Raw genomic sequence first — 12,189 nt, forward strand, 5'->3', positions numbered from 1 at the left:
ACCAGAAGGTACCAAAAATAGTTGAGCATGTCTTTAACTATGAACTAGAAGCTTCTTGGTTTGTTCTACAGAACAACCAGATAGCACAAAATATTGAGTCTGGTATGTTTTGAACTTATTTTTACTTCACATTTACTTAAAAATAAGTCCAAATGGCTGACAGTGTCGAAAAGCAATATTAAATGAACTGCAGCTGAGTGTAGAAGGAATAGGAGATACAATCCTCAAAGTGAAAATCTGAAGAACATTCTCTTTTTAAATACAGGTTAAAAAAAATTACCATCATACTGCATTAATGGGATTTTTATTCAATACACAGCTCTTCTAATTGATGTGGAAGCAGACAAACATATCCCTTAAAGAAAAAAAAAAAAGGCAAACATAAACAACACAGTATTTCTCTACTGTTTTAGACCTGAGGAACATGCTCCTATTTTCCCTTGACTTTGTTTAAAAAAAAAAAAAAAAATTACCAGCAGGAACCCTTAGAAGAGTGCCTTATCAGGAAAGGCCAGCCTGACCACTTGCTATTTCAGTTCTTCCAGCAATGTCTTATTCGTGTGCAATGAATAATCAGATGCTAGATATCATCAGAGTATGGCACAGTGAATAAATACTACCCACAGGCAGGGGTGGAACAGCAGCGCACAGGCCCAACAAATCTTTGCATGTGTTTAAACTACATGTTCTTAAAAGCTTAACACTTTGCCTGGATTCTGCATATCAATCTGCCTGCTAAAGTTGCAAACAACAACAAAAAATCATCAGTATATATAAAAAATGCTGTAACACAGGCTTCAAAGAGCAAAGAGCTTCCATACTCCTCTTTATTTCAACAGAGACGATTAATTAAGGTGCTTTCAGATTCTGCATTGCAGACAGGTTGGCAGAGGTGGCCGTTTAATAAGCTCAACAGTCTTTAGCCAGTATCTGAGAGGAGTTCCGAAGGCAGAACGCAGAACTGCTAGTTTCTGTGGCGGGGCATCTGTGGAGCAGGGGCTCCCTCTAAGGGGGCTGAGGAGGAAACTGTCATAAGCTGTCCAGCATGCATTCTCTCATTCACCCGCAGTTCACAGCCATCCTGCAGCATCCTTATAGCTATCCTTGCAATGTTTTTAGAGTCATCAAGTCCACTGTGAGGTCTCCCATCATAATTCATGCCCAGCTTTTCAAGCATGATTGTCAGTTTGGTCTGGTTCCTTGGAACCTGGTGGAGAAATTGAATGACACTCAAGAATTAGGTTCCGTACCAAGTCTTTGTAATCTAACACAGCGCAGTAGAAACATATGCAGATTTTAAGTCTCCTTAAGTCACATAGCACTTTCATGTTGCCTTTTTGTCAGATCACTAACAATCTAACTTCAAAGCACCTTGGTGAGACAGACACTTTCATTTTTGCAGAGGAGACATAGTTAACAGGAGCTTGTCTAGACTCAGGATAATCTGAAGAGCCTCCCACCACTACCAGCACCAGCTCAAGATATGCCAGTGCTGGCAACGGTGGAAGCCATGGCCTAGCTAGGTTTAAGAAGCTTTGTGAAAAATGGAATTACTACCCAAAGTGGTATTGCAGAGGGAATCAGATTTTGGTTTTCTTTTAAATGCTAAGCAACTAAAGAAGCACCAGGCTCCTGATTCTCACTGACATCAAGCTTCTGAATGCCTCCAAACACCACAGGAACAGATCAGCAACACGTGTAGCAGCCCATGTTCACATGGATGACCAGCATGGACAAAGAAGCTTAACTAGCTTACCCATACAAAGTGCTACACCAGCAAAAGCCCCTCGTCCTCTCTCAATTATCTGCTAAATATACGTTTGTGCTTTGGAAAGGTCAAAGAAAAACAAAAGGATAACTTTAAAGGAAAGCTTTAGTTTGCTCTTTTGGTGGTGGGGTGTGGGTGGGGGAAACAGGACACGACAAATTCCAGGACATTGCACCATACTACTGGATTTAATAGGTAGGCAGAATGGTGACACGACAGTTGCCAAAACCTGGCAATATGCAACTCCAGTAATAACACCCACAAACTGGGCAGGGGACGTACACCTGCAGGCTGTGGGACATTCCACATGAAAGTTAAAATACATTCCTTGTCATTAATTTTATCTATTACTATTACTTAACAACAGATTCAATAGCCACACAGAAGCACTGACCAACTATAAATGCTACAACTGCTTGCATTTATTAAAAGAAAAAAACAAACAAAAAGTAAAAAACCTGATTCATTCTAAGTTACAATCTTCATTGCCTTTGATGAAAAAGCACTCACTCACTGCTCAGAGAAGGAAAAAGAAGGTATGTTAGAGCTTGTAAGAGTCACAAGACTGTTCTGTGTCCTCATGTTTCCAACAGAAACGGTCATGCAGAGAAGGCACAATATAGAGGCAGCAATGGAGCAGCCCTGTAATATTTGCTCAGCACAAAGTAAAGCTCTTCTCTTATTCAGCATTAACCTCTTTCTTTTCTACAGGTTACATTCAGTATGAAAAAGCCCTTCAAGAGAAGATTGTCAGCTAGGCTGAAATCACATTCAAACAAATGGTTTAGTGTAGACTGACTAGGAATTCGCTAGAATCTCTGATACCCCATTTTATGGCAATCTGACAGTGAAAGAACGCAGAAATAGGGTCCAGCACTGAACTTGGTATTGCTTTTCTCTTGACAATTTGATGCCACTGTAGATATGTCCTGATCTTTCTGTTCCCATTACGCTGTCAAAAGTGGAGATATCTGAGGGTAGTGGTACAAATTAGTTTTGTAGTGTATTACATGAAGACAGGAAAAAATAATAAAAAAAATCAATACAGAGTCTTTTGAGCTGAACTACTTCAAGGCACACTTGATCTAAAAGCACCAGCATGACATTTTTAGACAATCCTTCATGGAGCGTCTTCTGATTCTTAAAAACAAGATCAAAATCAAAATGCAGTAGATTGTATGATCCTCGATCAGTAAAGTGAGATCTGTGCGCGAAACACATTTGAAAATCAGGCCGCAACAATTAGTTTAAGTGCTCCAATTTTATACTACGCAAGTAAAGACGACCAGCGCAACGGGACATTCTAGACTTTTAAATGAAATTTTCCCATATGAGGAACAACAATGTGTACAAACCTTATAGAAGTTCCCATATGATTTGCGAATATTGATCCACTTTTTGGCAAAAGAAGGGTATTTGATACGGCTAATACGGCACTGGATGTTCAAAAATTTACTCATATCCCAAGATCTGAAAAAGTCAAAAGAGAAAAAACATTAGTAATATATAATTCAGATGCCCTGTATTCTACATATCATACAGCTGTAGCACAAACAGCTGTCTTGTCATTGGTGGTCAGTAGAAGGAAAACAGTTTAGGAAAAGCTCTTTTGCTATAATCATGGTAAAGAATTTTTTAATATGAATTTGTTAATCATGGGGAAAACAAATAATGACATGAGCAAGATTTTCACTATGATGGTTTCAGGTCCAGGACGGTTAAAACAAAGAATAGCATGCCGACTTTTCCACCTACCACATCTGCTCCAAAAACTGCCAATAAACTAGATGCTTACACAGCCCTTGGGGAAGCAAGGGACACCTTAAATTTTCCTGGTTAATTGGGTATACGTGCATCTCTACTAAATGTAGGTTACTGAAACCAGACTGCACTTATTTTTAGGAGCACCAGACCTTAACAGAAAATAGATGAAACTTTAACTTGATGCACTTCTAGCCCACCTTCTTGAAGGGAATGACTCCAACAAGTTTGTAAGCTTCAAGCTAAAATAAAACCTTTCCCCCCTGCCCCCGCTCTTTTGCAGCTGTCTACACAATCTCACCTACATGACAAATTTCACTGCACCTATTCTCCCTGAGGAGCTTCACCAAGGGGATTCCCCTGGAGGGGAATTCCAGACACATTCTAGGCCCAGTAACATAACCACTCTTGCACCAGTTTTGCTTTAGCAAAGTTACTGTTGCTTCCAAAGACAGAAACCTAATCATAGGAAAAAAAATTAGTCAAATAGCGGTATTTACCACAGTTCCTTAAATTAATTAAAGTTGGAATGACAATATTTTAACTCCTTATTTTTAAGGTGTACACAGATCTAAACCATACACCTGAAGTCTTGTGTGATAGCTTTTAAATGGCTTCACTGTTCACACTGGACACAACCACGTTTCAGTGATACCGGTTCTTCACCAAAAAAGACCTGTGATATATAATTGTCCAAACCTTCAGGAATTTTGAGAAAAAAGTCTCACGGTCAAAAAAATTTTACTCACTTGGTACGTTGGATTAGTTAAAGAAGGTTTTGTTATGTAACCATTCATCTCCTATGATACATTGTTTTTCAAACCACTCATATTACAGACTAGAATATTTATCTGTGTTTTACTCGACAGAAGTGTTTGGAAGTCATACTAAGATCCTCCACAATCTTTTTTCACGAACTCCAGTTTTGTCTCAGGGTTCACCTCCCTTTGGTTTGACAGTTATTGTAACAGAGCAGCACAGGACTACCATTTTAATCCAGCACAACAGAAGACCTATTCCAGGCAAACAACAGGCATAGCAACATGAAAACGCATCAATCAACTCAACATGGCTAATGTTAAAAACTCTGTGCTACTTAAAGTCCTCATTCCAAGAGAAGGGGGAAGGCAAACATTAACAGAATAGCAATGTTTCACAGCTGAAAAGCAAGTACCACCTACAGAAATATTCCCTGGCCAGTGCTATATAAGGTAAGGCTCAAACAGTATCTTTCATCGTATAACAAAGTTACGATGACAAGAACAATGTTGCATCAAGATGTATCTAGACCTCAAAATCTGTTCACTTTGCAGTCGTTAGGGGACTTACTTTTCCACACAGACCTTGTGAGAGACCACGTTCAGGTGGTAGTTCAAGGACTAGTCAATCCCTCACACACAAACCTTGTCAGAGCTGGGACCCACTGGTCTTCTAAGCTGAAGCAGAGAGCTGTCTGTGCTACCCATTTCTCCTTGTTCAATAAACAGCATAATCCATTACTGCTTTCTGGCAAAATGTGCAGGATGTATCAACAGTGTCACTAACACACATAGGATACAACACAACCACCACACATCTCTGAAACCTCAGATTCAGGAGAGCATGGGAGTTTCTTACAACTGAAATTGCACAAGGTTATTTTCAGATACTACATGCTACACGAAAACTAGATGTAAACAGAATTACAAGAACAAAAAAAGTATAAAAAGTCTACTCAACATCATTTAAGTTGCATACAGAAAGCTAGGAAAGAAACAGTGCCATCTAATGGATTGAAGCTTAATTTCAAATTGTTTAGAGTTCAGCTTTTCTGATTTTCCTGAAAGCTAAAATTATAATAAAATGGAAAAACAGCAGTGTCATGATCCACCTTTAACAATACTCTCACAAAGATTAAACATAATTTTGCAGTTTTAGATCGTGCTGAAGGTTACATAAGGACATACCCATCTGTCAACATGGAATATCTATACTTTGTTCCCAGTTCTCGCTGTCTCATCCACTCTATGACATTCTGCAGAACTCGAGGAAATGTATCAGCTTTATCAACAATGTCCTAAGAACCGACAAAACAAAAGTGAGGAACATTTTTTCATAAAAAGCACCCCAGCATGACATGTAAGAATTGTATTGATGTATATGCACGTACTAAATCACTCACTAAGTTGGCTTCACAAAAATCTTTAGAAACAGATTACCCATTAAAACAAGCAGACTATCAGACAGATTTTTCTAAGCTGAAAAAAAAGGCACCACAAAAGCACCACTAAAAGAGCAAACCTCCAAAGGGCGTCTACAAAGGTAACAAGGTTAGTCAGCTGTTGAACTTGGATTAAAGCCTTGGAGCTTGTTTCCCAGTCTTCTGCTCAATTCACTTGATCACAAGCCATTGCCATCCTAAGACTCTAAACCCTTCAGAATAAAAAAAATCTTAGAAGAGGAACTGATGCAATTCAAAAGGTGCTTTCCTCTGTTAAAGATTAAGTTTCTATACATGGATTACAAAGTGACTGTTTTTCCCTACCGCTCCTTGCAAACACCTAAATAACCAACTTAGTGAAATCAATTCTGCGATAATTGGGAGAAGGGGGGGAAACCACAAGGATTAAGAGAATAAGCCTTACAGAAAAATTACCATGAAAGATTAACAGTCTGAAAACATCAACATGGCATCTCTGTTTTTCATATTTTTTCCTGAAGAAAAAAAAGTGCAAATTACCTGGGTGATTCCTGTCAGACTAATGCAGAAGTTTGAAAGTTTGGGATTAACTTCTGGCTTCACGTATTGCTGAAAAGTATCTTCCTGTAATAAGAGAATCAAACACTCAGCAGCAGCACACTATGTAGCAACTTCTTTGGCTTGCCCGTAGCTGAAAGGCAACAGTGGCTACTTGCCCTGCTCGAGGCAAAAAGGAGCATGTACCTCCCCAGCCAATACGAGGTTTCTGACTGGCCATCACGAGCTTCCCAATGGGACGGATGGATGGCTTTCCAAATGGAACATGTCCTTCTTCTCAGCCAGCAGGCACCAAAGAGCAAAGATGTGGATGTAAGAGAGAAGAAGGACAGACTGCAATAAAGGGGTGGATTTGGGAAAAGGAGAACATGAGTAAGGAAAAAAAGGAGAGGCATGAGCAAAGCCTGATTTTTTTTCAGGTGGTATCTCTAAAGGCTCACCTGTAATTCAAGGTAGGCAACCAGCCACACACCTCAGAGGCTGCATACAAGTCATACACCTCTGGATGCCTGCCAGCCAGAGATAAACACAATGACCGTACTCTGGGAAACTGAGCAGTATGAGAGTGAAGACTACATGCAAGTTTCATGGAAAAAAGAAAGCCCCAAATCCCTGCTGCTATACAAAGCCTTTTGGACAGAGGAAAAAACCACAGTTTCCTACTACTCTAAAGGTAATAAAACGATCTTTGTAATCTGCACAATCCCCGCTCTGCAGTTAGCTATACAGGCAGCTACAGTCTAAGGCAGCATCACGGCGATTACTGGAAACCCTCCTCCTCCTCTTAAAAGTTCTTGATAAATGAACCATTAGTCAGAGGAGCATGCACTTCCTCCGTTTCAATGAGTCACTCAGTTTCAGTTAGACAGCAAGTAGTTTTTCCGAAAAGAAAGCTGTACTGGAACAGAGCACTCGAGGCTGCCAAACGCCTACTAAGCATGTTTAAAATCAGGTTACACAGCTGTCAATCTGTCAAGTACATTGTGGAAATAATCTAGCCCGCCAAGAAGCCTCTTCTATATCGCCTCACACGGGACCACAGAATCTGCTAGTTCTTGTTTATGGTGAATCCCTTGAGTCCTAGAAATACCTTCGTGGATCTTAAAGCAGGGAAAGAAGTGGTAGTGGTGGTGGTGGGGGGAGGACGTCTGAGAAACTGAAAGTCCCTCATATCAGTAGAGGGAGTCAACAGCAGGAGCAAGATCTATTCCAGGTGCTTTAAGAATAGAAAGAAAGTTTTGTTTTTATGTATGTAAGACGCACAGAGGATAGGTCTTTATGGAAAAAAAAAAGCTATTTTTAATGAAGTTCAACATCTACCTAAAAACTAATCTGGACTTTCTGAAGCAAGGAAGTTACATTGAAGAACAGCAAACCAACACAGTAATTAGATCACTTACTATTTCCAGGGTATGCGTGTTTAGTAAGACAATAGGAAACTCAATTATTTCATGCATGAATTCAGGTGGGTTTCCTTCTTCACATGTTGCTTCAAAGTCAACAACACAGATGTAGTCATAGTAGCTGTCTCCATTAATGGGTTCTTTCTGCATCAGCTTCTGTTTCTTATAATAGTTTTTCAGTCTCTTTTTCAGCACATCTTTCACTCCTCTAAAGAAATAAGGGAAGTGACAAAGATCACACTCATTTAATTAATTATTTCACCATTGTAGAACTGAAGCTATATTTAACATTTTAAAGTTCATCACTTATTAACTTCATTTTGAACACCAGCACTTATGAAGTCTGAATTCAGCCTTATCATACAGTTAATGCTCCATTACCTGGGAAAATGCAGAGGCCATGATACCGCCCGATAACTACAACATGTAGATAATATCAGTATTTGGGGACAGACTGGGAAGCATAGTGCACAGACACTGCAGTCACCTCCAGTTCAGCAAGACTCAGCAGCAGAAGCCTTTGCAAAGCCCAAGTCTTGGCAGTGTGCTCCTAGATGACCTCTGGCCCTCAAAGCAGTACTGCTTTACCCGTATTTCCCTGTACCCTCTGCCTGAAGTGACTCATGCCCGAGCTATTTCTGCATCAGTGGCACAGATAATGCAGAATCCAGCTAAAACGCCCATATTTCAAATTTGTCTCAATTTAAATTTAAAATTGAGCTTGAGTAACTCAATTGAAGTATTCAAGATTTCAATTGCCAGAAAAACTTCCTGGTCAAGATCCTGCTTTTCAGGAGGTTTGTGGCTAACAAATAAATTGACAGTGGCAAATGATTAAAATTACTTACTGCATCTTTTTAATACAAACATTATAATATGCTAGTACAGGTGCCAGAACTCCTATGTACCAAACCAGAGCTGAATAAACAAGGATAATTTACTCTTTGAAGGCAGTTATTTCTAAAATTACACATTGCAAATGAAATCACAGAAGCTGTAAGAGCTACCTGTAGCAAGTGGTATTATCAGAAAAGCAGTCCACTGATCCACAAGGAAAAAACTGGAATCAGACTGCTAAACCTGAAGTTGAAAACATCAGCCTCTTCGGCAAACAGAGAGAACTCTTTCCCCACTCTAGTTTATTAACGCAGTTTAATTCAATGACCAATTTATTCAAAATTGAAATACTATGGGAGCTGATGGAGGGGAAAATTACGTTTTTCTTCATCAAATCCGTAAAAGAAGTTGAAAGAGAAGATGATCTGCTATCAACATAACCCTAAGGGAAAAGGATGGTGTGTGGCAAGCTGCTCAATTCACTACATTAGAGGTAATGCACTATTTGTTTACATGTAAGGCATATTCTGACCAACTTAATTGAATATATTGACCAAAAAAAGTCTAGCTTAGCTAAAAGTTTAAAGCTTTCTGCATTTACAACTGAATAAAAAACAAATAAAAAACTAATAACCGAGGAAGCCACAAACATATAATTTACTGTTGGAATTCTGCTTTTTATTTTTAAATCAGAGTAACTGCTGAATAGCTGTACAAATCTGACCTGTTTTACTAAAAATTTTATCAGGTAATTATAAATTTTTTTCCTCCTGAGAAGCCAGATTCATTTAACCAAAGGAGGATTTAAAAAAACACATGCAACCAGAATATTTGCAGGCAAATGGGGTGGAGGTGGCAGGCTGCACTTCCCAACCACACCATTTTTTTTTTTTCATTCTTATCAAACTCATCTCTTTTCCTTCCTTTTTTTTCTCCTCTGAACATCCTCTCTCCTACAGTTGCCACCTTTTCTAGAAAGCTGGACTTCTTTCAGACTCCATCTCTTCTTCCAGAAGAGTAGCATCTCACTTTGCTAACTCACCACCACCACCACCACCTCCTCATAACTCTTGCCAACAGAAATAATACACTTTGTTTTTCCCATCTGACCTTCTTCTCAATACCTCATATTTGCCTGGCCACAGCAATATCAAATGGTCTTGCAGGTCATTTCTGATAGAGCAGGAGCCACTCTCTTATATACCTAGCCCTTTACTCCTCCTCCTCAATGAGCACAAATCCAGTTTACAGTACATTCACCTATTCGCATTATTTTATCTCATCTAGTCAGATTAGCACTCTTTTTCTAAAGATACTTGTCCTCTGCATTGATTAAATTCAGAGCCCTATCATTGCAGAGGTTCTAGCCAATATCAGCTCTGTACTGGGTGGAGTACATAGAAATACCTATATCCTGAAGTGAGTTTCTATACAGTGAAGGTGTGCAACACCACCCGAGAACCCTTGCAGTTCTTCAGACCCATCTTTCCCCCTTGACCAAAAACATGTTGAGAAGTAAGCTACAGTTACATATTCTTTTGTTTCTTTGTGTTACCCGTTGAAACAGCGCACATTTCTGGTAGCACATTAAGCAGTATCACATGCACTAATCCTACAAAAAGAGCTGTGTCAAGACTGCACATGAAACAACTGGCGTTGTGGTGGCATGTCTGCTTTTCACTTTGTGTTGAGTTTTTGAACTTCAAAATTATCATTCCTTATAGTTCTACTGCTCTGAAAGATAAATCAGAAGGTTTACACATCAGCCTAACCTGGTTTCAAGCTTGAACTCTGCAAGTTTACTTCTGAGCTCATCTCTGGTCATTCTGTTGATATAACCATTGGTTATAGCAATTTCTTTGTAAATGGGATCACTGAAGTCATTTGAACTGGCAGTGGAGTTTCTCCCATTAGTTTCTTGATCACTGATCCTACAATGCTGCCTACCCTAGAAGAAAGAGAAATCCGAAGGTCAAAACAAGAAGCTAGAGCATTAAAATTTACACATCGCTTTGACACCAAAATGCAGTAAAACATCATGCTGTTTCACTCACGAGCAAACTGAGCGAACGAGCTTGTGGATGGATAAGAAAGTCAATATGGACATCTGCTCTGAATCACCCATTTTCCTTCTCTCATAAAAATCAAGGGACAGACCAAAGGGATACTAACGCACGGGTGTGAAGTCATGCCAAAGACTAGCTCTGAGACAAAACCTGAACTCGCGTCCCGTTTTTAACAGAAAAGTTAGTCCTGCAGCATGAGCTGGCAAAACCATGGCTGGAGCAGGAGACTTCTCTCAGCACCTTGTTTAACCAGAATACTGACACACAGATGTCCGATACTGTGCATAGTAAACAAAACAATAAATTAAGAAGAAAAACTAAAGGCACTTTGACGCTTAACGGTTATCGGCAGCCTTTGTGGGCCGAGCACACGGCGGGACCGGCCTCCCCCAGGCCCGCTGTCGCCGCCAGCGGGGCCTCCCTGGCCTCGGGCGCAGGCAAGGGGCCCGTGGGGCCGGAGGCGCCCCCTCGGTAAGGCCGCACTCAGCCCGCCCAGCCCTGCCGGGCCCCGCCGCACCGGGCCAGCCCAGGGAGCCACCGCGGGCCGCGGCCCGGCGCGGCCTGAGGGCCGGCGGCGGGGCGGCCTCCGCGCATGCGCGGAGGGCAGCGGCGGGCGGGGGGCGCCGTCGTACCCCCGCCGGGGCAGGCAGGGCCCTCTCCGCCGCCCCCGCGCACTCACCGGCGGGCCGGCGGCGGGGGCGGGCGGCGCCGGCGCCTCGTTGAGGGCGGCCTGCGGGCGGTTCTCCTTCTGTTCCTCCATGGCGGCAGCGGCGGCGGGGAGAGCGGCCCGTCGCGGGGCGGGGAGAGCGCGGGGCCCGCCCCGGGGCGGACCCGCCGCCTCAGACCGCCCCGCCGCTCGTCCGGTGACCCGAACAGCTGCTCGGCCCCGGGCTTGGCTCCCGTCTTCCCTCTCCGGGATAAAAAAATACTCTCGTGGGCATGTGCCACGTGTGCCCGGCCTGCCTCGCCCCCCTGCCCGTCCCGGCGGGCTCCCGCCAGCCCCCGGCCCGCTCCTCCGCCTCCCTGCTCCTGCCATCCGCCCTCCTGAGCTTTTGCTGAGTGGCCTGGTTTTGGGGTCGCAGCAGCTTTCTGGGAGCTCTGGCCACGTTACAGGGAAAAATGCACGGGGCAGGCACCTTATTTATGCGTCCATATTCCTCTCCTGACTGCGCAGGGCACAGTAACCATGGATTTGAGACGCCCACAGGGTGTGTGTGGCCAAGTCCAGGCCACCAGAGCGATTCAGCAGGCCCCCACCCCGCCAGCCCAGGGAAGCTGCCTCATGCTCTTCCCCGTGTCCCTTAATCCGCAGTCAACAAGTGCAGTGGGTTGGATGGCAGGAGACACGTGTGAGCCCCTCTGTCCATCACGGGTCAGTTAATTTTTGCTGGTGCTTCCCACAGCCCCGGAGCGCAGTCCAGGCACATCCTTGGAGATGTCCCTTCTGTCTCTCAGCAATGGAGGTGGATGCATACGTGGCACCTACCTGATGTATGCAAGCACCCGACACCTCCACATCTGCTGGCCCCTACAGAGCCTGGCATCTCATCTGCCCGGCTGTGGCCGGGGCCCAGCCACCCGCCCTCAGTCCTGCCTCACTCCAGCATCTTGTTGCAG

General features: G+C 42.8%; 1 protein-coding gene across 2 annotated transcripts; it reads right to left on the reverse strand.

Annotated features, from left to right (window-relative positions):
* Positions 1–287: 287 nt before the first annotated feature.
* On the reverse strand, positions 288–11,403 carry ERI1 (exoribonuclease 1). 2 transcript variants are annotated; one of them, XM_064449896.1, is made up of 7 exons: positions 11,252–11,403; positions 10,279–10,454; positions 7,667–7,877; positions 6,249–6,332; positions 5,476–5,585; positions 3,124–3,238; positions 288–1,207 (listed from the first exon to the last, which is right to left on the reverse strand). In XM_064449896.1, the coding sequence occupies exons 1-7, from the start codon at positions 11,330–11,332 to the stop codon at positions 965–967; spliced, it is 1,020 nt and encodes a 339-aa protein (XP_064305966.1). In that variant the 5' UTR covers positions 11,333–11,403; the 3' UTR covers positions 288–964. The 2 variants fall into 2 exon arrangements, with proteins under 2 accessions (XP_064305966.1, XP_064305968.1); XM_064449898.1 differs by having other exon boundaries at positions 10,279–10,449; positions 11,252–11,391.
* Between the last annotated feature and the right edge of the window lie 786 nt (positions 11,404–12,189).

Source organism: Phalacrocorax carbo, chromosome 4 (assembly GCF_963921805.1).
Source record: "Phalacrocorax carbo chromosome 4, bPhaCar2.1, whole genome shotgun sequence".
Classification (NCBI taxonomy): domain Eukaryota; kingdom Metazoa; phylum Chordata; class Aves; order Suliformes; family Phalacrocoracidae; genus Phalacrocorax; species Phalacrocorax carbo.

Excerpts from the sequence above, each read along its gene's own strand:
- ERI1 (XM_064449896.1), bottom strand. The coding sequence starts at position 11,332 with ATGGAGGAACAGAAGGAGAACCGCCCGCAGGCCGCCCTCAACGAGGCG. Across the intron at positions 5,586-6,248 it reads GTCTGACAGGAATCACCCAG|GACATTGTTGATAAAGCTGA; the intron begins GTAATTTGCACT and ends GTCGGTTCTTAG. Across the intron at positions 1,208-3,123 it reads CATATGGGAACTTCTATAAG|GTTCCAAGGAACCAGACCAA; the intron begins GTTTGTACACAT and ends TTTCTCCACCAG.